Source organism: Scheffersomyces xylosifermentans (genome assembly GCF_036884685.1).
Source record: "Scheffersomyces xylosifermentans strain CBS 12540 chromosome Unknown RJT20scaffold_7, whole genome shotgun sequence".
NCBI lineage: Eukaryota > Fungi > Ascomycota > Pichiomycetes > Serinales > Debaryomycetaceae > Scheffersomyces > Scheffersomyces xylosifermentans.
This window is the reverse complement of record NW_027042945.1, coordinates 862301-887041: the sequence shown is the minus strand read 5'-3', so window position 1 is coordinate 887041 and position 24741 is coordinate 862301. Positions and strand designations below refer to the sequence as shown.

At 41.1% G+C, this 24741-nt stretch overlaps 10 protein-coding genes and 1 non-coding gene across 11 annotated transcripts; 7 read left to right on the top strand and 4 right to left on the bottom strand. All coding sequences in view use genetic code 12, as the record gives it.

The window, feature by feature from the left end:
- Positions 1–349: 349 nt before the first annotated feature.
- On the top strand, positions 350–3433 carry MCM3 (MCM DNA helicase complex subunit). The gene has a single exon (XM_064917782.1). The coding sequence runs from the start codon at positions 738–740 to the stop codon at positions 3261–3263; it is 2526 nt and encodes an 841-aa protein (XP_064772545.1). The 5' UTR covers positions 350–737; the 3' UTR covers positions 3264–3433.
- A 440-nt stretch (positions 3434–3873) lies between these two features.
- Positions 3874–4650, top strand: RJT20DRAFT_99811 (RNA methyltransferase; the record flags this gene model as incomplete). The annotated part of the gene is made up of 2 exons (XM_064921780.1): positions 3874–4254; positions 4306–4650. 2 exons carry the CDS (start codon positions 3874–3876, stop codon positions 4648–4650), a joined length of 726 nt encoding a protein of 241 aa, XP_064772544.1.
- Positions 4651–5902: 1252 nt separating this feature from the next.
- Positions 5903–6883, top strand: RJT20DRAFT_319 (uncharacterized protein; the record flags this gene model as incomplete). Its single annotated transcript, XM_064919692.1, has 1 exon — positions 5903–6883. One exon carries the CDS (start codon positions 5903–5905, stop codon positions 6881–6883), a length of 981 nt encoding a protein of 326 aa, XP_064772543.1.
- Positions 6884–8744: 1861 nt separating this feature from the next.
- SSC1 (Hsp70 family ATPase) lies at positions 8745–11062 on the top strand. The gene has a single exon (XM_064917781.1). The coding sequence runs from the start codon at positions 8935–8937 to the stop codon at positions 10879–10881; it is 1947 nt and encodes a 648-aa protein (XP_064772542.1). The 5' UTR covers positions 8745–8934; the 3' UTR covers positions 10882–11062.
- On the bottom strand, positions 11063–13578 carry RJT20DRAFT_130582 (uncharacterized protein). Its single transcript, XM_064917780.1, has one exon. It carries the CDS (start codon positions 13416–13418, stop codon positions 11229–11231), a length of 2190 nt encoding a protein of 729 aa, XP_064772541.1. The 5' UTR covers positions 13419–13578; the 3' UTR covers positions 11063–11228.
- A 721-nt stretch (positions 13579–14299) lies between these two features.
- Positions 14300–15556, bottom strand: APR1 (proteinase A; the record flags this gene model as incomplete). The annotated part of the gene is made up of 1 exon (XM_064918510.1): positions 14300–15556. One exon carries the CDS (start codon positions 15554–15556, stop codon positions 14300–14302), a length of 1257 nt encoding a protein of 418 aa, XP_064772540.1.
- A 1542-nt stretch (positions 15557–17098) lies between these two features.
- RJT20DRAFT_58603 (putative carboxylic ester hydrolase) lies at positions 17099–18934 on the top strand. The gene has a single exon (XM_064920849.1). The coding sequence runs from the start codon at positions 17367–17369 to the stop codon at positions 18759–18761; it is 1395 nt and encodes a 464-aa protein (XP_064772539.1). The 5' UTR covers positions 17099–17366; the 3' UTR covers positions 18762–18934.
- Positions 18935–19213: 279 nt separating this feature from the next.
- RJT20DRAFT_130580 (uncharacterized protein) lies at positions 19214–20071 on the top strand. Its single transcript, XM_064917779.1, has one exon. It carries the CDS (start codon positions 19562–19564, stop codon positions 19934–19936), a length of 375 nt encoding a protein of 124 aa, XP_064772538.1. The 5' UTR covers positions 19214–19561; the 3' UTR covers positions 19937–20071.
- RJT20DRAFT_130579 (uncharacterized protein) lies at positions 20072–21775 on the bottom strand. The gene has a single exon (XM_064917778.1). The coding sequence runs from the start codon at positions 21677–21679 to the stop codon at positions 20270–20272; it is 1410 nt and encodes a 469-aa protein (XP_064772537.1). The 5' UTR covers positions 21680–21775; the 3' UTR covers positions 20072–20269.
- Positions 21776–23496: 1721 nt separating this feature from the next.
- RJT20DRAFT_t147 lies at positions 23497–23570 on the top strand. Its single transcript has one exon. It is a non-coding gene; the product is annotated as a tRNA-Asn (tRNA).
- On the bottom strand, positions 23510–24512 carry RHO2 (Rho family GTPase). Its single transcript, XM_064920848.1, has one exon. It carries the CDS (start codon positions 24371–24373, stop codon positions 23810–23812), a length of 564 nt encoding a protein of 187 aa, XP_064772536.1. The 5' UTR covers positions 24374–24512; the 3' UTR covers positions 23510–23809.
- Between the last annotated feature and the right edge of the window lie 229 nt (positions 24513–24741).

Genomic DNA, 24741 nt, shown 5'->3' with positions numbered 1-24741 from the left:
ATACATCTTATATGTCTTATACTCCTATATCACTTACAAACCTTACATGCGTACGTTGTTATAGACCTACATTATTAAATACCTACATTATTAAATACCTACATTATTAAATACCTACATTATTAAATACCTACATTATCAAATACCTACATTATTATATATTTTATACCGCTATATCTTACACACTTACACACATGTACACTCATAATATTCATCCAATTTATCCCCTTTGGGAAATATAATTGGACGCGTCCAGCGTCTAATTTTTTCCACGCCAATTTTATTTGCTTGCCCTCTTCAGGATTCTCCGTGCCTTTGGGCTTTGGCTTCTTGTTTTTTTTGGCTGTCAGTTTCCTTTTACTGGCGGTTGATTGAAAGCCTTTTGATTTTTGCTTGTAATACTCCTTTCCTAGGAAGAAAAAGAATCGACTAATTGGGTTGGAGTTTGTTGTAGCATTTTTGATTTTGTTTGATTTTCTTCCAAAAAAGAAAATAGAAACACCCGTTTCTTTCGTGTTATTCTTCTTTTCTTTTCTTTACATCATCGTTTAAGAAGTTCACTCATAGTGGAAGCTATCGTTAAGCATAAAGATCACAGTCGATCCATTACATAAACCCTACACTTGCTGTTGATATCCTACTCCCGACATCGCATCTTATTGTCCTTCGTTCACCACCATTCTCCCTGGTATTTCCACTAAACACCAAACTATCACCACATCCTTATAACATCCATAATGGACGACACGACCCTCGGCGAACAGCCCATTGATGCCGTCTTCGGTGACAGAGTCAGACGCTTCCAGGAATTCCTCGACCGTATCGACGTCGACGCTACAAATTACCGTACTCAGATTAAAGACATGCTCACTAAAGGTAAATATCGTCTCTCAGTATCCATAGATGAAGTCAGAGACTTCGACAGAGAATTCTGGAGGGGCCTTCTCAACACACCAGCTGATTTCCTTCCAGCGTGTGAAAGAGCACTCAGAGATACCGTGCTTACCATTTACGACCCTTCGGATCCTTCTTTCCCTGATGAATACGACCAGAACCAACAGTTCTACCTCTCTTTCAGAGGTTCCTTTGGTGACCACCAAGTGACACCAAGATCTATCAACTCAGGTCATCTTTCTAAGATGGTTTCCATCGAAGGTATCGTTACAAGAGCTTCACTTGTCCGCCCTAAAATCATCAGATCGGTCCATTATGCCGAGAAGACTACAAGATTCTACGCTAGAGAATACAGGGATCAAACAACCTCGTTTGATCCCATTGCAACAGCAGCCATCTATCCAACAGAGGACGTGGATGGTAATAAGTTAACTACGGAGTACGGTTATTCCACCTACAGAGATCACCAGAAAATATCTGTGCAAGAAATGCCAGAGTCTGCACCAGCCGGTCAATTACCAAGATCTGTAGATGTTATTTTAGATGACGATTTAGTTGACTTGACTAAACCAGGTGACCGTATCCAGATTGTCGGTGTCTACAGAGCACTTGGTGGTGCTTCTAATAGTTCTTCCTCATTTAAGACTGTTATTTTGAGTAACTCCGTATACCCATTGCACGCCAGATCGACCGCTGTTGCTTCCCAAGAGAAGTTGACAGATCAAGATGTTAGAAATATCAACAAATTGTCCAAGGATAAGAAGATCTTTGACGTCTTGTCTACTTCATTAGCCCCATCTATTTACGGCTTTGACTACATCAAAAAGGCAACTCTTTTGATGTTGTTGGGAGGTGTAGAGAAGAATTTGGATAATGGTACTCATTTGAGAGGTGACATCAATATATTAATGGTTGGTGATCCATCCACTGCTAAATCGCAAATGTTGAGATTCGTTTTAAATACAACATCTTTGGCTATTGCGACTACTGGTAGAGGTTCGTCCGGTGTTGGTTTGACTGCTGCTGTCACTACCGACAAGGAAACAGGAGAAAGAAGATTAGAAGCCGGTGCAATGGTCTTGGCTGATAGAGGTGTAGTGTGTATTGATGAGTTTGACAAAATGTCTGACGTAGACAGAGTGGCTATCCACGAAGTCATGGAACAACAAACTGTTACTATTGCCAAGGCTGGTATTCACACATCCTTGAACGCTCGTTGTTCTGTTATTGCTGCTGCTAACCCAGTTTTCGGTCAATACGATGTACACAAAGATCCTCATAAGAACATTGCTTTGCCAGATTCGTTATTGTCTCGTTTCGATTTGCTTTTCGTGGTCACAGATGACGTTCAGCCAACCAAGGATAGAGTCATTTCTGAGCACGTTTTGAGAATGCACAGATTCATTCCTCCTGGCCTTTTAGAGGGAGAACCTATTAGAGAGAAGTCTAATTTGTCCTTAGCAGTAGGAGATGATACTACCAATGAACAGGAAGAATTGGAACAACCTGTTTTCGAAAAATTCAACGCATTATTACACACTGGAGTCCAGGCATCCAAGTCCAAGAAGAGTCCTACAATTTTGTCAATTCCATTCTTGAAGAAATATATCCAATACGCCAAGCAGAGAATAAAGCCAGTCTTGACTAAGAAAGCTTCTGAGTACATTGTAGGCACATACTCTGGATTGAGAAATGATTTGATCGACAACAACCAAAGACACACCGCGCCAATCACAGCCAGAACTTTGGAAACTTTGATTCGTTTGGCTACTGCTCATGCTAAGGTAAGATTGTCCAAGACAATTGACGTCAAGGATGCCAAGGTTGCAGAGGAGTTGTTAAGGTTTGCCTTGTTCAAGGAAGTTACATCTAAATCAAGAGCCAAGAAGCAAAAGACGGCCGTGGCATCAGATTCAGAGCCTGAGTCTGAAGAAGACGAAGAAGAACTTAGTGATGATGAAGTTCTTCCAAGACCAAGTACTGCAAGAACAAGGCTCAGAAATCAAATTCAACAACGCACACCTTCTCTCACACCACCAACAGAAGATTCTGTAGAACAGGAGCTTATTAATTTGCACTTGAACGAAGCACAGCAACCACTTGGAGCCACTTCAACCGTGAACACCGCAAGCGGAGGAATCAGTAGTGAAAGATACGCTACTTTCCTTGCCATTATTTCCAGGGTCACACAATCTACTTTATTTGATAACGAAAGTGGGTCGGCCCCTCTCGAAAGCGTTACCGAAGCTATCAACCAGGACATTCCTCAAGAAGATATCTTTGGAGAAGAAGAAATGAAGGCTGCGTTAGCTTTGATGGAAAACGAAAACAAGATCTTCTACGCAGAAGGTAAGCTCTGGAAGGTGTGAGCCTAATTGCTTCTGTTTTGTAATTGTACTTGTAATTGGATTTTCTTTCAAGCTCTCGAGTTTTGGTGTATTTTATTTGTATTTAAAAATAGTTAGTTTCACTTCATGTTCTCTTTATCCATATATATGTATATTAATATCATGTCTTATAAATGTATAGATAAAAATGGCTGCAATTTCTGGTAGAGACACATACTATCACTTTCTTAATGAGCATCTCATCATAAGGTAGAAGTATTGATTGTATATTTAGGGAAGAGAAGTTTATACGAAACAGATGGGTTCGAAGAATAGAGGTCTAAGGGAACTTGTAGATAGCGAGTTGGAGGAAAGCAGTCGAAATTCTGAAAATCTCAATGCATTTGAGGAAGATGAAGAGTCACGAATAATAGAAGCAAATAATGGAAAAAGAAAGCTAAATGAAGACGATGTGGATGTTATAACATCTAAAAAGGTACCCAAAATTTCTACTCAAACAGAACTACTCGAGGAACAGGATGCTACTTATGAACTTAGTGAGAGTCCATCTGTTCAAAATCCTAATGAGAAGCCAACGTCCATAGAGGCGCTGGATTCCGAATTCGAGATTAGCGCTGATGATGAACTCTTGATGCATAATTACACTACACTTCCAGATGAATGTAAGAAATTCTGGAAAAAGAGATATAGACTCTTCAGCAAATTTGATGAGGGCATATATATGACATCGGAATTATGGTATTCAGTCACTCCTGAGTCTATAGCGATCTTTGTAGCAAGACTATTCTCGTATTTAATTCCCGAAGCAAAATGTGCTGTGGACCTCTGTTGTGGTGGAGGAGGAAACACGATTCAATTTGCTAAGTACTTTAAATCAACGATAGGAATAGACATCAACCCAACGAATGTCCAGTGTACTGAACATAATGCACAAATATATGGAGTTGGTGAGAACATATTCACGGTAGTTGGGGACTGGAACGAAATGAGCAAGGTTAATGATAACGGATCAGTAAAACAAGATTGGATTCCTATGGAATTACGAAACCCCGAATATCCTCAGAAGACGTTTGATTTCATATTTTCATCACCACCTTGGGGTGGTCCAGCATACACCAAAAAGGGACAGGAGTTTGACTTACATACAATGGAACCTTTTCCCATAGAGAGATTGATTCAACAGTGTTTACAATATACAGAAAACATTGGACTCTTCTTACCGAAGAGCCTGAACTTGAGTCAGATATCTCAAGCTACCAAGAAATTCTTTGGCAATGAAGGAAGTTGCCGAGTGATATATATAAATTCCACGGGTTACTGCGTTGGAATGCTTGCGTTGATGGGACCCAAGGTTACAGGTGAACTTGACTACGACCAGTTTTTTTCAACAGAATTTGGAGAAGAGTAGGTGTGCCAGGCGAACCCAGAGAGAGAGGTAAACGATTTCTGTTCTCAGAAGCGAATGCTTACTATCATTCTCATAGGGTCTTCTTAGTATATTAATAAAATACTTAGATCTGTTTATTATGAATGAATTTACTTATAAGTGTTGAAATTTGCAACCTTAGAGATTTTGAGAAGTAAAGTCAGATTTTGGGTCGTATTTAGCAGAGGTGGAGAAATGACTAGAAAGCCGATGTATAAAGAGTATGACAAAATTAAAATAGAATATATAGATAATTTAATGCATATAGAACATCATTGTATGAGCCATTGATATGACCATACAATATATTGCACCCATTACTAAAGCATGAATATTGAATAGACAGTATCTTTAGGAGAACAAAATACAATTAAGTAATTAACAAGTAATTCTATTAACCTCAAACTATCATTCCTATTTATCTCTATGCCTGTATCTCTTGAGACCTTGTCCAACCTTTCCAACCACTTCTAACCATCCATCCATACTCCACTATGTGCTGCTCTGACCTATACCTATATAACTTCGTATGTGCACTCTTATAGTGTTAGCAAATGTATCTGCGCTACCAATAATATATTCTATCTTATATGCAGATCGTTAACTCGGGCTATTTCTCCATGTCTTGACATTCATACAAAGGCCAATGCAAAATGTTGTAAATCCATAGAATTGACTATTTGAAGAGGGTAAAAGGAATCAAGGACTCCTCTAATTGGGATTCGACTGGAAAAACCCCTTCCTACGGTATAAATACCCAATATAAGACCCCATCATTTAACTTGTCTAACCCACAGATCATAAAATCACGTGACATAGTATCATTTTATAGTTATCCACCTTTGACAGTGTCGCAGCATCCTCACTCTATTTCACGCAAGCTAATAACTATTGCCTCACTCACTCACTCACTCAGTCCACCACACGCAGTCTGTGTACCTCACTCCTTATGCACTTTCGCACTTCGCACTTTCGCACTTCGCACTTTCGCACTTCGCACTTTCGCACTGTCGCACTGACTGCCTACTGTATCTACTGTATCATCTGCCCACTGCTGGCTCTCTCTCTTCTTCGTCCTCTCCTCCTCCTCCCCTGTCCTTCACACGACCTCCCTCTCCCTTTCCAGTGTTCAGAAAAAAGTCTCCTTCCAACATATGTTTACAAACAACACCATTAACAGAAGTGAGGCCGACATTTTGCAATAACCTACAGCGGGTAACAATCAGACATCACCATGGAGAGCGAGGAAATCAGCCAGAACAGCAAGATCGATGATTCGATAGCGGCCACCAGCGGGTTGACCCGCTCGGGCAACAACAACTCCGACAACCATAACGGGTTGTCAGGCAATTACATCCAGCAAAGTTTTGACCGTATCAACGACTCGATCAGTAAGATCGAAAACGACAAATTGGCCGGGTTGAACCACGAGATCGCGTACTTGAGACAACTTGTGGACTTCCAGAATGCCAAAATCGATAAATTGGCCAACGTGATAACAGACTTCATCGAGAACAAGAACCAAGATGCTATGATCAACTCTTTGCAAGCAGTTCAAGCTCACGTCTTGGAACACGATAACGAGCAGGTAAACGATGTACAGGAACAGGTCCAGCAGCAGGTAGACCAGTTGCCTACTCACGACATTGCCGCCCATGCTGTTCAATTAGACACCAATATGGATCCAGCCCTCCACCAAGTTGCTGTTGCGGCTGCCGCGGTCCAAGCTCAGGCTCAAGCTCAACACCAGCACCAGCAGCCCGAAAAGTCGAGAAAGAAGACTTACGCCTCAAACAAGCGCAAGCTCGACCATTCTGCTGACAGTAATGCCAATGTTGGCCAGTTTGTGGAGACAAGAACAGGCTCGGGTACTTCTTCAAGCCTGAGTAAAAAGCCTAAGATCACGGTCGATTTCTTGCACAATCCGATGTCGGTTAAGGAAATCTACGACGAGTTCACTAAGGGTTTCAGAGGGCAACCTGCTTTGTGTGAAATGGATGCTAAGTACGGTAAGCACGAATGGAGAGGGGACTCCCGTTCAAAGGAATCCAAGAGATACCAAAGACGTAAGAAGTTATGTGATGCTATTGACAGAGGTATGATCAAGTACGGTAAGGCCGAGGATGAGATTATACGGTATATTGAGGAGTTCCGTGGCGAGAAGTCGTTGACTTGGGTTATGAATGGAAATTTGCCCAGCGACTTATTGACTTAGGAAAAGAAGAACAAGACTTGACATAAAAGAGATAATGTACTAGGAAACGACAATGTCAGATTAGGGTTCCAAGCGACCTGCGATGGTGGAGACATTGTCAGCTGGATGCGAAATGAGGCAGACGAGGCAGAAGCCCATATGGCTTTGCAGTTTAAAACGAATCTGCCCATGTATTTCTACGAAATTTTTGTATAATAGATGTAAACTACTTTAGCTGATTGACGATGATTGAATAAATAAGCTTTATCCGAAATAAATGTTGCTTGAGAACAAAACTAGGCCGGTATTTCCATATATATTTTCTTTTGACAGATCTTTTCACATGGGTGTAGTTAAATTAGGCATATTATGTAAATCTATAACAGGTATATCAGGAAGTCTAGTATTATCTATAGCACATGGATTCGTATCTCCTGGATTATCTATTATTATAGGAGGGATATTGTATAATAGATATCATAATATTTAGTTCATTATTTCCAAGGATTAATACACATTTTTTGGCAGTAATATCAGTTTTTTGCTAATGTAGTTACTCCCTTATTTATAAAATTTATAGGAGAAATGTTATCATTACAGGAGCTACAATTAGACTGCAACTAAAATAGGAGCATTAGAAGAATTATTGTAATCAAATGAAATTAACTAATTGACTAACAGGGGATATTAAAAGACTTATTGAGTATTATACTTACCTTGAGTTACCTATCTTAATAAATAAATAAATTCTAATTATTAAATCTCGTATACTTTTTTTTCTCTACCTATGTATGTATGTACATATCATTCTTAGTACTATACTCCATTCCTTAGTATGTAAGGGTATAAATCCGGTCAACCTCGCTAATCATGCTCACGTGACTTTACCTCCGATGAATGTCCGATGCGGAAAGCGGGAAGTTGCAGCAATTGTAGACATCAATTGGATGGAAAGAAAGAATGAATGAAGTTGTGGCCTCCTGTAGTATTGACCAGTTATTGAGCGTCTCCTTTAGGAAGTTTTGGATGTTGCCCTATTTCTGAATTTTGGATGAAATTTGTAAGTATTTGCTGGCGTGTAGGCATCTCTTGGGGAGGAAACTAGACGAAAGAAGAAAATGCTTCAAGTGAAGATTTACTCTGTCCTTGCCACTTGTTATCCCGGACCTTGCCACTTCTTATTATATTGTAACCGGTAGATAGCTGAGTGAGTGATTTTATTGGTCTATATTTTTCTATGTATTGGAAGTCCCATTATCTCAACTCGATTCTCTTTTTTACAGCAGATATGTATTGTCATAATTCCAGTGCTTCCATATATCTCGTTTATACCCAAACCCAATAAAGCTTCACTGGTGCAAGCAGTAGCAATTTTCGATGTAGCCTTGAGCATTAATGAAGATACGGTATGAGTTCATGACACTCTCTATAAAATGTAAAATATGTACACGAATACATATATAGATAGCTAGTTAGTTACATACATACATACATACATACATACATACTTACTTACTTACTTACTTACTTACATATATACATACTTCACAGTTACACACTTAAATACTTAAATACTTACATAGCTACGTACTTACTTACATAACTAACACACTTATATACATACATACATTCATTCATTCATACATGCATACATAGACTCATACGCGACACCAGCAACTAACTCCCAACATCATTTCTCGCAACCATATACCCCCATCACGCCCATCACTCTCATCAATCTTCTATGCGCTACCATCATCCTCCACACTGGTCACACTTCCTCTCCAAATCATCACTCACTTTCTTTTTTCCCTCTCTCTATCTCTCACACTCAGTCGCACTCTTCTCACTCTCTCACTAATTTCTCACTCACTCTTTCCTCACTCACTCTTTCCTTCCCTCTACTCTTTTCTTTTGCTCTCACCGTTCTCGAACCTTCTGTGTACACCGCCGGGTAACACCCGCTCACCCTAAAATTTTCTCAACTGCTATATAATCAGCCGCCGTCCACCGAATTTTTCAGGTTACAGTTGTACCACTCCATCATTCACCCCTGCTGCACCAACACCACGATGTTAGCTGCCAGAAACTCCCTCAAGTCCATCCAGCGCTTCCCAGCCGCCCTCGCAGTCCGTGCCAACTCCACCGCTGCCGGCGGTGCCCCCAATGGTCCTGTCATCGGTATTGATTTGGGTACTACCAACTCCGCCGTGGCCATCATGGAAGGTAAGGTGCCTAAGATCATCGAAAACTCGGAAGGTGGCAGAACTACCCCATCCATTGTCGCCTTCACCAAGGAAGGTGAGAGATTAGTTGGTATTCCAGCCAAGAGACAAGCCGTCGTCAACCCAGAAAACACTCTTTTCGCTACCAAGCGTTTGATTGGTCGTCGTTTTGAGGACAAGGAAGTCCAAAGAGACTTGAACCAAGTTCCATACAAGATCGTCAAGCACGAAAACGGTGATGCCTGGATCGAGGCCCGTGGCGAGAGATACTCCCCACAACAAATTGGTGGTTTCGTCCTTAACAAGATGAAGGAAACCGCCGAGGCCAACCTCGGTAAGACCGTCAAGAACGCCGTTGTTACCTGTCCAGCTTACTTCAACGACGCCCAAAGACAAGCTACCAAGGATGCCGGTAAGATCGTCGGTCTTAACGTCTTGAGAGTTGTCAACGAGCCAACCGCCGCTGCTTTAGCTTACGGTTTGGAGAAGAACGATGGTGAAGTCGTTGCCGTCTTCGATCTCGGTGGTGGTACTTTCGATATCTCCATCTTGGACATCGGTGCCGGTGTCTTCGAAGTCAAGTCTACTAACGGTGACACCCACTTGGGTGGTGAGGATTTCGACATTGCAGTCGTCAGAAACATTGTCGAGACCTTCAAGAAGGAGTCTGGTATCGACTTAGAAAAGGACAGAATGGCCATCCAAAGAATCAGAGAAGCCGCTGAAAAGGCCAAGATTGAACTTTCTTCCACCGTCTCTACCGAAATTAACTTACCTTTCATCACTGCTGACGCTTCCGGTCCAAAGCACATCAACCAAAAGATCTCCAGATCCCAATTCGAATCCTTAGTCGACCCACTTATCAAGAAGACTATTGACCCATGTAAGAAGGCCCTCAAGGATGCCGGTTTATCCACTTCTGACATCTCCGAGGTTATCCTCGTTGGTGGTATGTCCAGAATGCCAAAGGTCATCGAGACCGTCAAGTCCATCTTCGGTAAGGAGCCATCCAAGGCTGTCAACCCTGATGAGGCTGTTGCTATGGGTGCTGCCATTCAAGGTGGTATCCTTGCCGGTGAAGTCACCGACGTTGTCCTTTTGGACGTCACCCCATTGTCTCTCGGTATTGAGACCATGGGAGGTGTTTTCGCTCGTTTAATCTCCAGAAACACTACCATTCCAGCTAAGAAGTCCCAGATCTTCTCTACTGCTTCTGCTGGTCAGACCTCTGTCGAAATCAGAGTCTTCCAAGGTGAAAGAGAATTAACCAGAGACAACAAGTTGATTGGTAACTTCACCTTGTCTGGTATTCCACCAGCTCCAAAGGGTGTTCCTCAAATTGAGGTCACTTTCGACATTGACACTGATGGTATCATCAAGGTCTCTGCCAGAGATAAGGCTTCTAACAAGGACGCCTCTATCACTGTTGCTGGTTCCTCCGGTTTGTCTGATGCTGAAATCGAGAAGATGGTTAACGACGCTGAGAAGTTCGCTGAGTCTGACAAGGCCAGAAGAGAAGCCATCGAAAGCGCCAACAGAGCCGACCAATTATGTAACGACACCGAGAACTCTTTGAACGAGTTCAAGGAGAAGTTAGACACTGCTGATGCCGACAAGGTCAGAGAGCAAGTCGCTGCCTTGAGAGAGATCGTTGTCAAGGCTCAAGCCGGTGAGGAAGTCGACCCTGCTGAGTTGAAGACTAAGACCGAGGAGTTGCAAAACGAATCCTTAAAGGTTTTCGAGAAGTTGTACAAGAACAACGAATCTGAGAACTCCGAGGAACCAAAGAACTAAACTAGCCATTAGCGGACTTCTTTGTATTTATGACCCGAAGGGCTGATTAGGTGTATATACCGGCTCTTTTTTGTTACTTCTCTTGTATATATGTTTATAAATGCTGTATTGTTAAACAACAGTGTAGAAGTCGTAGAGAATAAAGCCGAGATGAAAGATATAGAAAGATGCTGAATTCTTACCAACGCTCATGAGAATGTTCAATGGCTGCGAAAAATTGCAAAATATTTAGTCCACTTACCTATTACATTCGTTTTGGAAAGCTCTATGTCTCTTGTGATATATGTATTCATTAAATTAAATTTTCTCTATCTTTTTACCATAAAATGCTACACTAATGCAAATCATTACTCTTCCAGAAACGAAAGATCATGGAGAGAATGTTGAATGCCACTGGAACGTGGAATTGTTCCTTGAGTCAGAGTTTCCGAGAGCCGTCTTTCGAACTTAACAGTGTTCCTCCTCAGTATAGTACCATAAGTCTTGGAGAGTATTTCGGAATGGGCATATGTACTACTGCTTCTCTTAGACATGAGATCTCTTGATAACTGTGATGCTCCGACTGAAGGGCCAGAGTATACAGACGACGACGCAACCAGATCTCCATCCGAATCGTATTCCAACATATCTCCAAGAATGGACCTTCTGTTAAGAACTTTCTTATGAAACTCTTCTGCGTCTTCGTCGACAAATTCGTCAGATTCTGAATCTCTGATTTGACTTGTTGCAACCGAAGTGAGATCATCTTCAATATCATCATTTTCGTGGCTAGTACGTGATTGCATGATGCTGGACAGTAATATACTTCTTCTGCTAAGAGTTTCACTGGTAAACTCGCTCATACTCACCTTCACAGAAGCCACCTCTGATGAAAGAGGAGCGGCCGAGCTAGTCTCCATAGTGTCAGCGGCAACTGTCTCAAGCTCTTCATATTCCTGGTTATCGAATGCCTTGCGGTCCTCTCTACTGATCATGAAACTACGGAACATGTCAATCTCTTGTCGAAGCTGTATTCTCTTGGCGAGGACTTGACCCAAATAAGATCTCCAGAGATCTATGACTTCATGCTGTGGCAATACTGGTTCATGCTCTTTACTTGTAGGAACGGTCTTAGCAACAAGGTGTGGAGGGGGTGGGGGTGCTTCACTCTCTTCAGTTTCACTTATTGGATATTCGGCAGGTTCATCTCTTCTGAATTCAGGAAGAGTCGGTTCAGCATATTGCTTTGAAGTTGAAGCTATTGGGTTGGTCCCGTAAATTGACTGTGCCCTTGGATAAAGATCTTTTATATACTCTGTTTGTTGCTCTCCTATGTAAGCTTCCAAATGACCTATTTTTCCTTCATTTGGAGCTACTGGAGGTATAAAGTTCATATTCCCAGCTGGGGCCCCTGCTAAGTACTTCAAATTGTCATCTAAAGCATGTACCCTCTCCGCCTGACCACGTCCAAGATCTGGGTTCAGCTGTGGAGCCGAAATCTGTAACTTTCTCTGTGTCATGGCCCTTCTTACACTTTGGTTCTTTGGGTCTGTTCTAAACTTTCTTCTTAAGGTCTTTGTCTTTCTTCTCCGTATACTTCCAGTTCTCTTGGAAGAAGCTGTAAAGTTGTGGAATTTAAAGAATTTGAGCTTTGATAACAATTTCTTGAGTCTGAGTTTCATTCTGTAGAAGACACTTCCTTTGGAATCTCTGATAGCATTGCTTCTTTCCAATGATGAAGAAGTCTGTGAATATACTTCCACCTTCATCTTGGAGTTTCGGGTTCTTGTTCTTCGGAATCCGAATCTGTTTCTTGGTCTGAGAGGCACTTGAGGTCCTTGTAGTAGTATTTGCAGTTCGTCTCTAGTAGAGAAAATAGTGGCTTGTGATTCAACAGAGATAGAATCTTGTCTGGATAATGTGAATGGCTGACCGAAGCTAGTAATACTCTTAGCAGGTCTTGGTCTGTATTTGCTGGAATCTCTTCCTTTATTTGATAAATCTCTTCCGGGATTATTCACACTATAAAAAGAAGGTGATATAACGGAAAGGTTGTCTAATCTCTGTGCCATGTGAGGATTCTGTTGGTCTAATATGAATTGGGAGAATCTTTTGGGAACTTGGTTGAATAATTGCTCATTGGATGAAATAGTCCCTGTGCTGTAAGATCCCTTACGTCCTTTTGTATTAGAATGATTTTGTTTGTGATTCCCTTTGGTACCTTTTATAGGCTTGGGCTCATCGTTAAAGATGTCCTCGGTGATCTGCAATTTAACGGGTGATACATCTGTGCTCTTCAAATGGGACGTGTTCGAGTATTTGGGACCGGGCTCTTCATCGAGTCTATTAAATAAGCTGAATGTGTCCAAGGAGTTGGTGTGATCTGTCATGTAGTGAAAGGGAAAGGAAATGGGTAAAGAAGTTGTTGATGTAGATTGGACCTCAAGCCAGTTGAGTGCTGCAGCCTTATTTTCAGCACTCATGTTGCTGATTTCAGAATCTGAGAGTTTTTGGGAAATTTGTTTGATACTTTCTGGTGGAGTTGTTGTTTCCTCCATTTAAATCTGGTATGGGAATGCTTGTGGTTTTATTGCTTTACTAGAGGGGAAGACTGTAACAGATCAAGTAAGAATAGCAGCTGAAACAGTCAATTTTAGACGTGATTGTGGATCAAAAAAGAATCGAGGCAATTTTCAACATTCTGATTCATCTAAAATACAGAATTTACAGAACATAAAGTCATCGTACATATTACAATGGCCCAATTCATCTTGCTGCAATAAAAATGGCTGGCTATTGCTGCAAAATTTAGCCAGCCATTTTTTGTGGTGAATCATGTGACTAAAATTGCTACCCATGAAGAGTAATAATTGGAGATGTACAAGATGGCCTATCTGCACAGAATCACCACGACTAATTACTCAAGGCTTTTAGAGGAGTTGTTAGTAGTATTATGTACATCATCAAGTGTTGTCAAAGAAACACTAAACATTAACTCTTTAATCTAATCGTTATCTCTTCTCTCCATTGATACTATGACCTGCACATACCTCGCTCTGTGGCTTATCTATATGGACAGTATAGAGATTACCCCAGACGAAGCATCGGGTATGGTCGAGCAGGTGACTTATGGAATATAAATTAAGCTTTATGTTTGAGATTGGTATTTGACCAGCAGAGTAAAACCTTTCTGATAGAGAATTGGAGAGTCAAGAAAATGTTTTACTTGCGATAGACTCTCAGTCTTTCGTGACTTCATATGCTCTTTACACTACAAATGATAAACTTTTGAAAGGAATCTAATAGATATTAAATTTTTGACGAATTTTTGGTGATATGAAGTATCAGAAGAAAAACAAAAAACTTGACGATATATTATTACTTAGGAAAGAAAGTTGAATAGCGAGCTTTGGCCGCTAAACTCACAAATTCATGACCTTTACTTAGCCTTGGCCAATCCAACGGCGTCCTTCTTCAAGTCGTAGATGGAGTAGTATCTTCTCAAGAAAGCGTCACCAACAATGGCCAAGTCACCAATAGGTTGTGGGAAGTCCATTGGGGTGAAGACAGAGATACAAGATCCACCAACCTCCAAGATGTAGTCGTAGGCACTCAAAGTGAAGTTGTAACCAGCAAAGTTCAAGGTCAAGTCTGGTAAAGTGTCTCTCTTCTCACACTCAACCTGGTATTGTCCAGACCAAGACTTAGTGGCACCAATCTTGGCGTTAATAATCTCAGCCAAAGATGATGGCAAGGTGATAAGGGAAGTACCAGTGTCAATAGCAGCACCAGTGTTGTGTAACTCAGCGAACTCATCACCTAAGCCAATTCCCTCAAAGGAGACTTCCCAGTAAGCCTTTCTTCTGACTGGCAACCAAGTGATCTTTCCAGTGAAAGCATCTTCTTCATAGCCACCGAAAGTAGCAAGACCACCGTCGTTCTCATCCTTGTTTGTGTCTCCCAAGTAGAAAGCGAATTGTGGCTTGTCCAACAAACCCAGGTTAATGGCATTGTAGATAGGAGGAACAATCTTATTCACTGAGATAGTGTCGTAAGCCAAACCGAGGATACCATCGAACTTACCGAAAGCAAAGGCAAGACCTGGTTCGGAGGTGGCTTCAGCAAAGTCTTGCTTTGGAATGACCAAGTCACCGATAATCAAGGTGTCTTGAGATACGTAACCCTCCATGGCACCACTACCGTATTGGATGGAGAATTCAGAGCCATTGGCCTTGTAAGAGGACGAGGCGTCGTGGTCGTACTTGGTGTGAAGGAAACAAGCCAATGACGAACACTCTTGCGATGGGACCCACAAGTTAGACGAACCAGTGTCCAAAATGACCTTGAAGTTTTGAGCCGGAGTACCCAACGAGATTTCGGTGAAGTATTGAGCATTCAAGTAGTTGGTCAAGGGGGCCTCATGGGAGCCAGATTCTGGAGAAACGAATGGAACCTGGGCAACATTAGCAGCATTACCGCTCAAGAATTGCTGGGCGGCTACGTTACTGGTGGTGGCGGCGTTGAACATGGCAACATACTTGTTAGCAAGAGCGCCAGTGTACTCCTTGAAGGTGTTGGCGTTGAGGGTTTCATCGACAGACACCTTCTTCAATTTGGCCGAGTGTTTGGCGGCATCAACGGGGAGAGCTAGCAAAGCAGTTGCAATAGTGGCGAGGACCGAGATGGAGAATTGCATGGCGGCAGAGGAGCGATGTGAGTTTTTGGATTAAACTGTGGAGAAGACGAGAGTACGAAGGGAAAAGCAGCAATGAATTGCAAAAAAAGCAGACTTTGGACGTGAGACTTTGATCAATCAACAGTATTTAATCCTACTATGATAAGAAGAACACAACCAAACGAGAAAGAAGAAAGAACAATGAAATGAAGGAAACAAAAATCCAATCCACCAGAAAAGAAACTGTTACTCATTCTCATTCTCTGACCTTCTCATAGTTAAGCGGTTAGGGGAAGGAAAGTGGCAATCTTATCACGGGGAGTGTATGTTGTGGGAAGGTTAGGAAGGCTGGGAAGAGAGAGAGCTTAAAAAGGATGACTTTTCGATGGAAAGGGAAGTCTACTGTGGGGAGTGTATGATGTGGGTGAGTGTTTGGTGTGAGTGAGTGGGTTACTGGGCTACTGGGCTACTGGATATTGTTGGCAGTGAATTGTGAGAGAGAGTGAGGTGAGGGAAAAGATGTCCGTTCCGGGGAGAGTGGAGTGGAGTGGAATGGGATGGGATGGGATATAAGGAGAGTTGTGAGTGAGAACTGTGAGTGGGTGAGCAAATATAAAGGATGCTGGGTCTGTGTGAGTCAGATTAGATTAGATTTGGGTTGGGTTTTCTTCTATGTATTAGTAGAGTGGTGAGATGTGAGAATTGAGGTGTGCTGAACTCACTGATTTTTACTTATCACTATTTGGTATTACTTTGGCTTGACTATACATTTATGTTGTTCGGAGATAGTGTATTTTTTAACTTCCGCTTGTTAACCTTGTAAAGGAGCTGGTTGCAGGGCTGGTACCACACCTAGTCGCAGATTACAACTGGCAGGTTGCAGCCGACTAGAAATAGAATCAAGAAATAGAAGCAATTTGACAAGTTATTGACCCAAGCCCACTACATGTGAATCTACATGCTGTATCCATATTCCTATTCATAAACAATTGAATAAAACGCAATGTACGCCCTCCCTACCACCCTTGGCACTGGGCGCAGCATAAGAAAGCAATGCGACTACCCGGAATCACACCCATATCTTAGTAACGGCAGAAATACCAACTCGCAGCAAACCATACTTCTGATACGATAGCAACCATATTCAATTTGACCTGTACGACTGATTCTACGGTTGACTTTTACAACTGTATACCGTCACAATACAGTACAGTATACTTTCATATTTTACTTATCATTCTTCCCCCCCCCCCACCATGGATTAATGCCTATTCTCCGGATTACATTGCTCTACGTTGAACAAATCGTCATTTCCGCCATTTGCAGCCCAGCCTGATCGTCTCTCTCCTTCTTTCTCCCTCTTTCTCCTTTTCCTTCAGAACAAAAAGCTAATCTCAGTTCCAGAGGCAGCTCATTTTGGCACATTCATCTACCATTTTGCAACCTCGCACTCTAAAAATATAATACAATACAATACGACAATAGCAGCACTGGCTAGTTCTCTCCTACCACACTGCAAATCCCCATCTAAAACTTGCCAGAAATGTCAAATAAATGTTGTTTTTTCACTCACTTCTTCTGATTCCTTCAACTCTTCAACCTTTGGGCCCTCTTTATCATACGCCACCCAGTTTCCCTCTTCTACCCGGCTCCAACCAGCCTGCACACACCCTCATCAACTCCGATCACAAGACTCTGCCGAGGATGTTTGACCGATGCAATTTCTAGGTATACTCTTCTATTTGAGTTAATATTCGATATTCCTCATCTCAAGATTCGTAAACTCGCTCATATCACCCTGGGACCCATTCGGTACTATTCTACAAGTAAAATGGTAACTGTAAACTGGTTAAAATCGACGATAGACAACCATCTTCCGGATAAGGCCATAAAGTTCAAATCTAAAACTACCGGTGAAAGCTCGACTCTTAATGAAATTATCAACAAGGCAGCTCCAGAATTTGCCAAGGGCTCGTCTTTCTACGTGAACCCCTTACTCTGTTCTGGTCATTTGCAAACTGCTTACACCGCTATCAATAATTTCGAGTCAGTGGATCATGTGTACTATAAAAGGCGCATTTTGACTATTGAGAACAAGACCTACACTGTTGGAGGAGACAAGATCAAATACGATAGATGGGATGGAGAGTCGACCGTCGCCTTGGATTATGTCCAGCCAAAGTCTTTCTTCCCTGATCCAGATCACGAGAAGTTTAGACCGGAGTCTCAAATCGCTGACTTACCTCCAAGAACTGAATACTTAGACCCATCTCTTGAGCATGGCATCTTGGCTGATGATTCGAAACCACTTCTCATCGCTTTGCATGGTTTATCTGGTGGTTCGTACGAATCTTACATAAGAGCTTTTTTGGCAACCATTTCGGAGGACCCTTACAATTTTGATGCCATGGTATTGAATTCTCGTGGTTGTGCTAAGCATTCTATCACGTCGCCACAGTTGTACAGTGGTCTTTGGACTAACGATTTGCGTTATCTTATTAACGAGCATATTAGACCTAACTGGCCAAACAAGCGTATCTATTTAATTGGATTCTCCCTTGGAGGTGCTATTCTTGCCAATTACTTAGGTCAGGAAGGTAGTTCAGTGTACTCTGGTATTAAAGGAGCCACTGTTGTTGGTACACCATGGGATTTCCCAGATAGCGCACACCACCTCCGTGAGAGTATCATTGGCCACAACATTTACTCACCAACAATGTGCCAAAACTTGCTTCGTTTGTTAAACCAACACTACGATAGCCACTTGCAATTCGACACTATCGTGAGCGAATACAAAAAGAACCCTACCAATTATGAAATTCTGAGATTGAAGCAATTTGATGATGTCTTCACTTCCAAGTTGTTTGGTCTCAACAACGCAGAAGAGTATTACAGGCATGCTTCTCCTGTACAAAGATTATTAAAGGTTCGTGTACCCGTTATCATTCTTAGTTCCTTGGATGATCCAATCACTGGTTACAGATCTTTGCCAGTCGGCGAAGTGAAGTTAAATCCATACACCAACTTGATCACCACCACCATAGGTGGTCATTTGGGGTGGTTTAACTTTACCGGTGGAAGATGGTATCCTGGCCCACTTTCTCGCTTATACAGTGAGCTTGACAAGAACTGGGAAATCGATAATGAAAGTTTAACAGAAGAGGATCTTCCTCTTGATATCGATAAGGCCTGGAAACACGACAGGATTGTTTATGGCATGCTCTAGACGAGCGTGAGCTATTTATTTTGCAATAGAACTAAAGTTTGAAAAAAGTGATAGAATATCTTTCAAGTAGACATGACGGCACTGGGTCTGTGTCGTAATATGTAATTGTAGCACTGGGGAACTGGTGAGCTGAGTAAGAGAATTGTTGAGCTGTGAAAATGCTTAGCTTACAGCAGCATTATATCTGCAGAGAAAAGAATTAATCAGAGACATACGATCAAATATAAATACACTCGCATATACATCCATTCATACTAAAATCCATTCATCCACTCATATAAATCCATTCATATCCATTCATATCCATTCATTCCATACTTTACCAGTCTCAACTATTAAGCAAAGCCTATTTTTTTTGCTGCGAAAAACTGTCCCCAATTCTTAAAGGCTGTGAATCCATTGATTTTGTAATTTGTAGTGCAGAGATACAGTACAGTTGTAGAATGGGGGGCAGCACTAGCAAATAAATACATACATATAATTGAATATAGTTGAATATTACTGAAAAATGCATTATATGTTGTTTAATTAAGCCATATAAAGAAATACAGTGGTCAAGTATGAACAATACAAATATACATACCTAAAATATATATAGCTACAATCATATTACACTAATAGTTATTACTCCATTACTCCACTACTCCTTATAATAGAGACCCTGGAACATACTGCACACACACCGTCATTTTCACTTAGCGAATTTCGGTCATAGTTAAGAGGAAAGATATGAAACGAAATGAATTCTTTCTTTGACATTGACGTTAAAAGCATAGGCGGTCACTTGATCTTATTACTATATGGTAAATGCTCTGAATAACAACGGCAACAAGACCCACCAAAGTACGCCGTTATCTCACTCCAGATCAGGCTCTAGTTCGACGGCTGGTCCACTGAAGCAAGCTGTGAAACATAAGTCTAGCGGATCAAACTCCTCTTCAGTAAAATGGATTAGCCAAATCAGAACTCTTCCTTCGAATCCTAATACCAACGATTTTCTAAAGTTGGAGTATATCGACATCAATCTCAACAATTCCAGAAAATTGATCGGGAATTTGAATGATTTGACGGATTCAACCAGCGGCCTAATCAATGATATCGATTTAAAGGTCAATGGAAACTTGATCCAGCTTAATCAGGTGAGGCTGGAATTGGCTTGGTTGGACGGAATATGAATAATATGATCGGTGGAATATAATCGGTATAAGCCTAATTCCAGAATGGGTGTTCGCGAATTATTTTAACACGCCGAATCCAAAATTTACCACTATAAAAAGGCTCTCTACATGGATATGGTCTTGTAATGAACTCTCTATATTGTATATAAACCGCGCTATTAGTCTAGTGTATGCTCAAAAGATTAACTAAAGAAATGAATTGAATTATAAATTAATGCACTTGGGAAACGTTGTAGGATCTCCAAAGAAGGGAAGGTGCTCATGGCATCCAAATAGGGACCTCACATGGCTATTGCTCATTCAACTTTTATATTCACCGGGAACTGAAGCTTAACTGTCACTCTTTCCTCCTTCTTCACTACCACTTCCATTTTCCAATTCCACACTTCTCACATTTTGCTTCTTGTCAACATCTTCAGCCTCATCTTCCTTGCCATCTTCATCGACACGTTCTTCCTCTTCTTCTTCGTCATCTTCGATAACAAAATCTTGCAATGAAATAGTTTCTGCAACTCCAGCCACAGCGGAGTATTTGACTTCTGCATTTTCCAAATCGTTTGCACCGCTATGAGGAGTTCCTGATTCGTCATCGCCTGGCTTGTACTTGATAATGATAACTGCATTACCAATGATCAAAATGATACCCAAGAAACTTAAGAACCCTGGTAAATGTCCCCAAATGGTCAAATCCCAAATAAGAGCAAATACCATATTTGTATAACTCATCAACGAAGCTTTTGCTGCTCTTACTCTCTGGATACCTGCTGTTAACGAAAATTGCATGAAAAATCCGGAGAAGCCAATAAGACAGAACAAGACCCATTGGTATGAGTTTGTTGGTAAGACGAACTGCAACGATGGGATTACTAGAATAGCAACAAAAGTAATCACACAACAAGTCAATGCAAAATAACTCACTGACAATAATGGGTGTGCTGCTTTTCCAATCTTTCTCAAGACGATGTAAACGGAAGAAGCTCCCAAGACTCCGATTAATCCCACACCCGTTGCCAAAAGTCTCTTCTCCGTAGAAGAACTCTCTACGGACTCATCTACGGATGAAGTTTCGTTATCTGACTCCTTTCCAAAAATGAAATGTGGCTTTGCAATCAAAATTACACCACCCAAGGATATTATAGAACAAATACCTTCAAGCAAAGAGTATCTCTCGTGCAACAAAATCCAGGCCAAAAAGCCAGTAACCATGGGAATCAAAAATGTGATGGCGACAGCATCCGAAAGACTCAAATATTGCAATGAGTAATAAAGACCAAAGACACCGAAAAATCCTACAAATCCTCTAAGTGCCAAAAGCCATCTCAACTCCTTAGGTCCAAAAGGAGCATGTGGGACAGAACGGGTGAGTACCATGTATAGCAAACAACAAATGTAAGTGATAGCCATACGGACGAATAAGATCTGAAGTGGGTGAATAGGTGTGTTGAAGTCTTTATCTGTGACTAGAAGTTTACAGGTGGTTACCATGATCGAGTTGAAGAACTGGGAAAGGATCAATAGCGAAATTCCAGCATTCGGCAGTATATAAGACTTGTAGATGGTATCCACTACAAAGTAGCGGATCTTACCTAGCACGGATTCGTTGTATCCTGGAGGAGACTGTAAATGCTGATCCCAAGTCAGCTCTAGATCGAAGGAGTCATTTGAAACATTAGAATGGCGAAATCGGCCTGAGTCGTTAGGCTGTTGGTTGGCTCCTTCTGACGGCGTAGAAGAAGACATGAATTAACGGAAGTGAAAGTTACTCAGTTCTATGATTGTAAGTCTTAATAACTCAACAGGAAAACTCTACAAGGGTAATAATGTGTATAGCAAGATCTTGTCCAAGGAAGAAAACTGTGGAAGAATTTTATTTTACCAAATTTCTATGCTCTAGGCTTATCATCACAGAGAAAGGGTGCTCACTGTATACCGGGAAACAAGGCTGATTTCAACTTCTCTCTTATTTGGGCTTAAGTATGGATGTCAGGCATGATGAGATGTGAGGAGTAGAAGTTAGAGTAGTACGAGCTCAAGTGAGAGTGTGTGAGAAGCCATGAGTTGAGTGTGATAAAGAATATGATAATTAGAGACAACTAGAGTATTGAAAAGGGGTATTACTTTCAATATGGCTGAGTGTGTGGCATGCTCCTTGAGTGAGGAATATTCCGTTGCATAACAAATCTGCATAAGGAAAGAAGCTCGAGGAAGGAGAGGAAGAAGAGGATGGAGAGGACTAGAAAGAGTCTTGGGTGTTTTTTGAAGATACTATGGAATCTGACTACTTACCTCTATGTGTGGATTGTTTCAATCCAATCAGAAAGACGGAAGCTTGCTGCTAAGCTTCAGTATAGCTCGTTCGGAGAAGAATGAAGGAACCCACGGACTTGAGCCTCACCAAAGCGATGATGTGAAAAATTGCAATTATTATACCAAGGCCATGAAGATTTGAAATAAAAAACATTGAGTTGATATGGATAAAAACTTTAATTCGGCAATCAGTTTTCAATCGCCATGGAGAGAGCAGTTATTCACTAAAGAGACACGATGTTCTAACTTCGGCCATCCGTTCAATATCCCTTGCATCCTAATCCTTACTAATGGAATTTAGCTTCCTATGGCGCTCGGCTCCATTTCCGGCTTTTATCCGGTCCATGTGCAGCATAACCGATTCGAGTTAATAAATTACTTGCATTGCACCATAGACTTCTGCACAGAGAATCCCGAAACGGGTTGAAGTAAATTTCTTGGACTGATGGTGATTTCCTCCTTATCGCAAGTTGCAACTCTTGGCCTTCTTTTACTTCCTCCTCATATATGAAAAACGAGGGATTCTGGAATGTAATCGGGAAGCATTACCCATCAAAGAGTTATATCACGTTTAAATAATCCCAGATTCTGGTGGCTCCTTAAGAGCACCATATGGCTCTACTGGGTGCAAATTGTCTGATGGATTTCAAAAACGATTCTTGCTTCGATTATTTATATATAAGAAGGCAATAATAAGAAGGAAGGAATGGTGAAGATAATTAAGTATGCCATAATTTTGTTGAAAATATTAAAAAAATGCAAAAAATGCAACAATTCAACTTTCACTTAATTACAATTTCAAAAAAGAGCAGGACCACTTCTCTCATTGACCTGCCAGAAAAGCTATATGCTTACGTATTGTCACACATTTATCTAATTTTGCCAATGACTGCTATTCTACAATTGAAATTTCCTCTTTCTTCAAAAGATGGTTACGTTCCTTTCCTTTTATTCACTGAATGAGTTCAACTGTTTTGGCTTATTTTTTTTTAAGGGGTATATCTTTATTCCTAACTAACTAAACAAATTAGAGAGATAAGAAAAAGATGGTATGATAGTGGTCAGTACAGAGAGTTACCCGGGATGTCAAAATCCTCTGCCAAAACCCTTTGGGGCAGTGATTTCAACTTAATTGAAGAACTCAGATGAAGAAGAAGAGGAGGTAGGTGATTTTTGGCCATTTTCGCGTCACGTAGATAACGTGATACGACAAAGTCGCTTCTCTCAAAGCCATTTTTTAAAGCAAATAAGACTTCGTGGCCAAGCTGGTTAAGGCGTAAGACTGTTAATCTTGAGATCGTGAGTTCGATCCTCACCGAGGTCGTCTTTTTTTTATGTTTTTAAATACATCTTTTCAATTATCACACAAGAAGTAACTTCCTTAGTTGGATTACCAGAGAGAGCGGCAGATTAATGCTCTGAACAAGCTCGTTTCAATGATCTTTTTTTAATTTGATTTGAAAAAAATTACAATATCAATGCAAAGCATCGTACAACTCTTTACATTAAGTTTATTATTATGATATATGCAAAGTGTATCTATGTTCTATAACCCATCAAGGGTCACAATATAGTACAACATGAATTTTTAGCCTTTTCTTGGACCAACAAACTTGTCCTAGTAGCGTACTCAAAGATATCGTCTACACCTTCTCCTGTTAATGCAGAGCTCTCAAGATAAACTTTAGCATTGATCTCGCGAGCTGCCTCCTCTCCTTGTTCAAATTGCACAAAATGCTTCCGGTCCTTTGTACTTTTCCTTAAGTCCTTTTTGAGTCCAATTAGCAAGTATGGTGTGTTAGGACAGTATTTCCTCACCTCATCTATCCATTTGTTTCTAGCGTTATCTAGAGAGTCTGGAGTATCCAATGCAAAACCTATCAATATGACGTGGGAGTTGAAGTAACTTAAAGGACGCAATCGCTCGTATTCTTCTTGTCCAGCTGTATCCCATAATGCCAATTGCACTGCCTTACCATCGATTCGGCAGTCCGTTACGTAGTTCTCGAACACCGTTGGGTGGTATTCTGTGGGGAACTCTCCCAATGTGAAAACGTATAGTAGAGAGGTTTTACCACAAGCACCGTCTCCGACTATCACTAGCTTTCTCTTTATTGCATCCATCATTCCGCTTCTCTGTGGATATAATTGTGACTCTTTCTTAGAACCGAGGTTGTGAGGATGAAACCTTAACAGGGGTTTGAATCTCTGGGTAGAAAAGTGGTTTGATGAATAGATTTTAATGAGTTTTGGATCCTGTGATTCCTTAAAAGTGAAGAAGTGTTCTCGTTCTAACAAACACTATTCTCAATGAACAGCAATACTGGTTGTTAATAGATGTGAAATTAAAATTCACCGAATTTTCGTATATGTTTTGCGTATGAATATGCTGCGGCACGGGAGTTCTATAATTGCCGCTTCTGTGCCTTAATTGCCGTCAAGATGCGCTTCACAGCGAGTAAGTGAGAGTAACTGGACGGTGAGGTGAGGGCAAC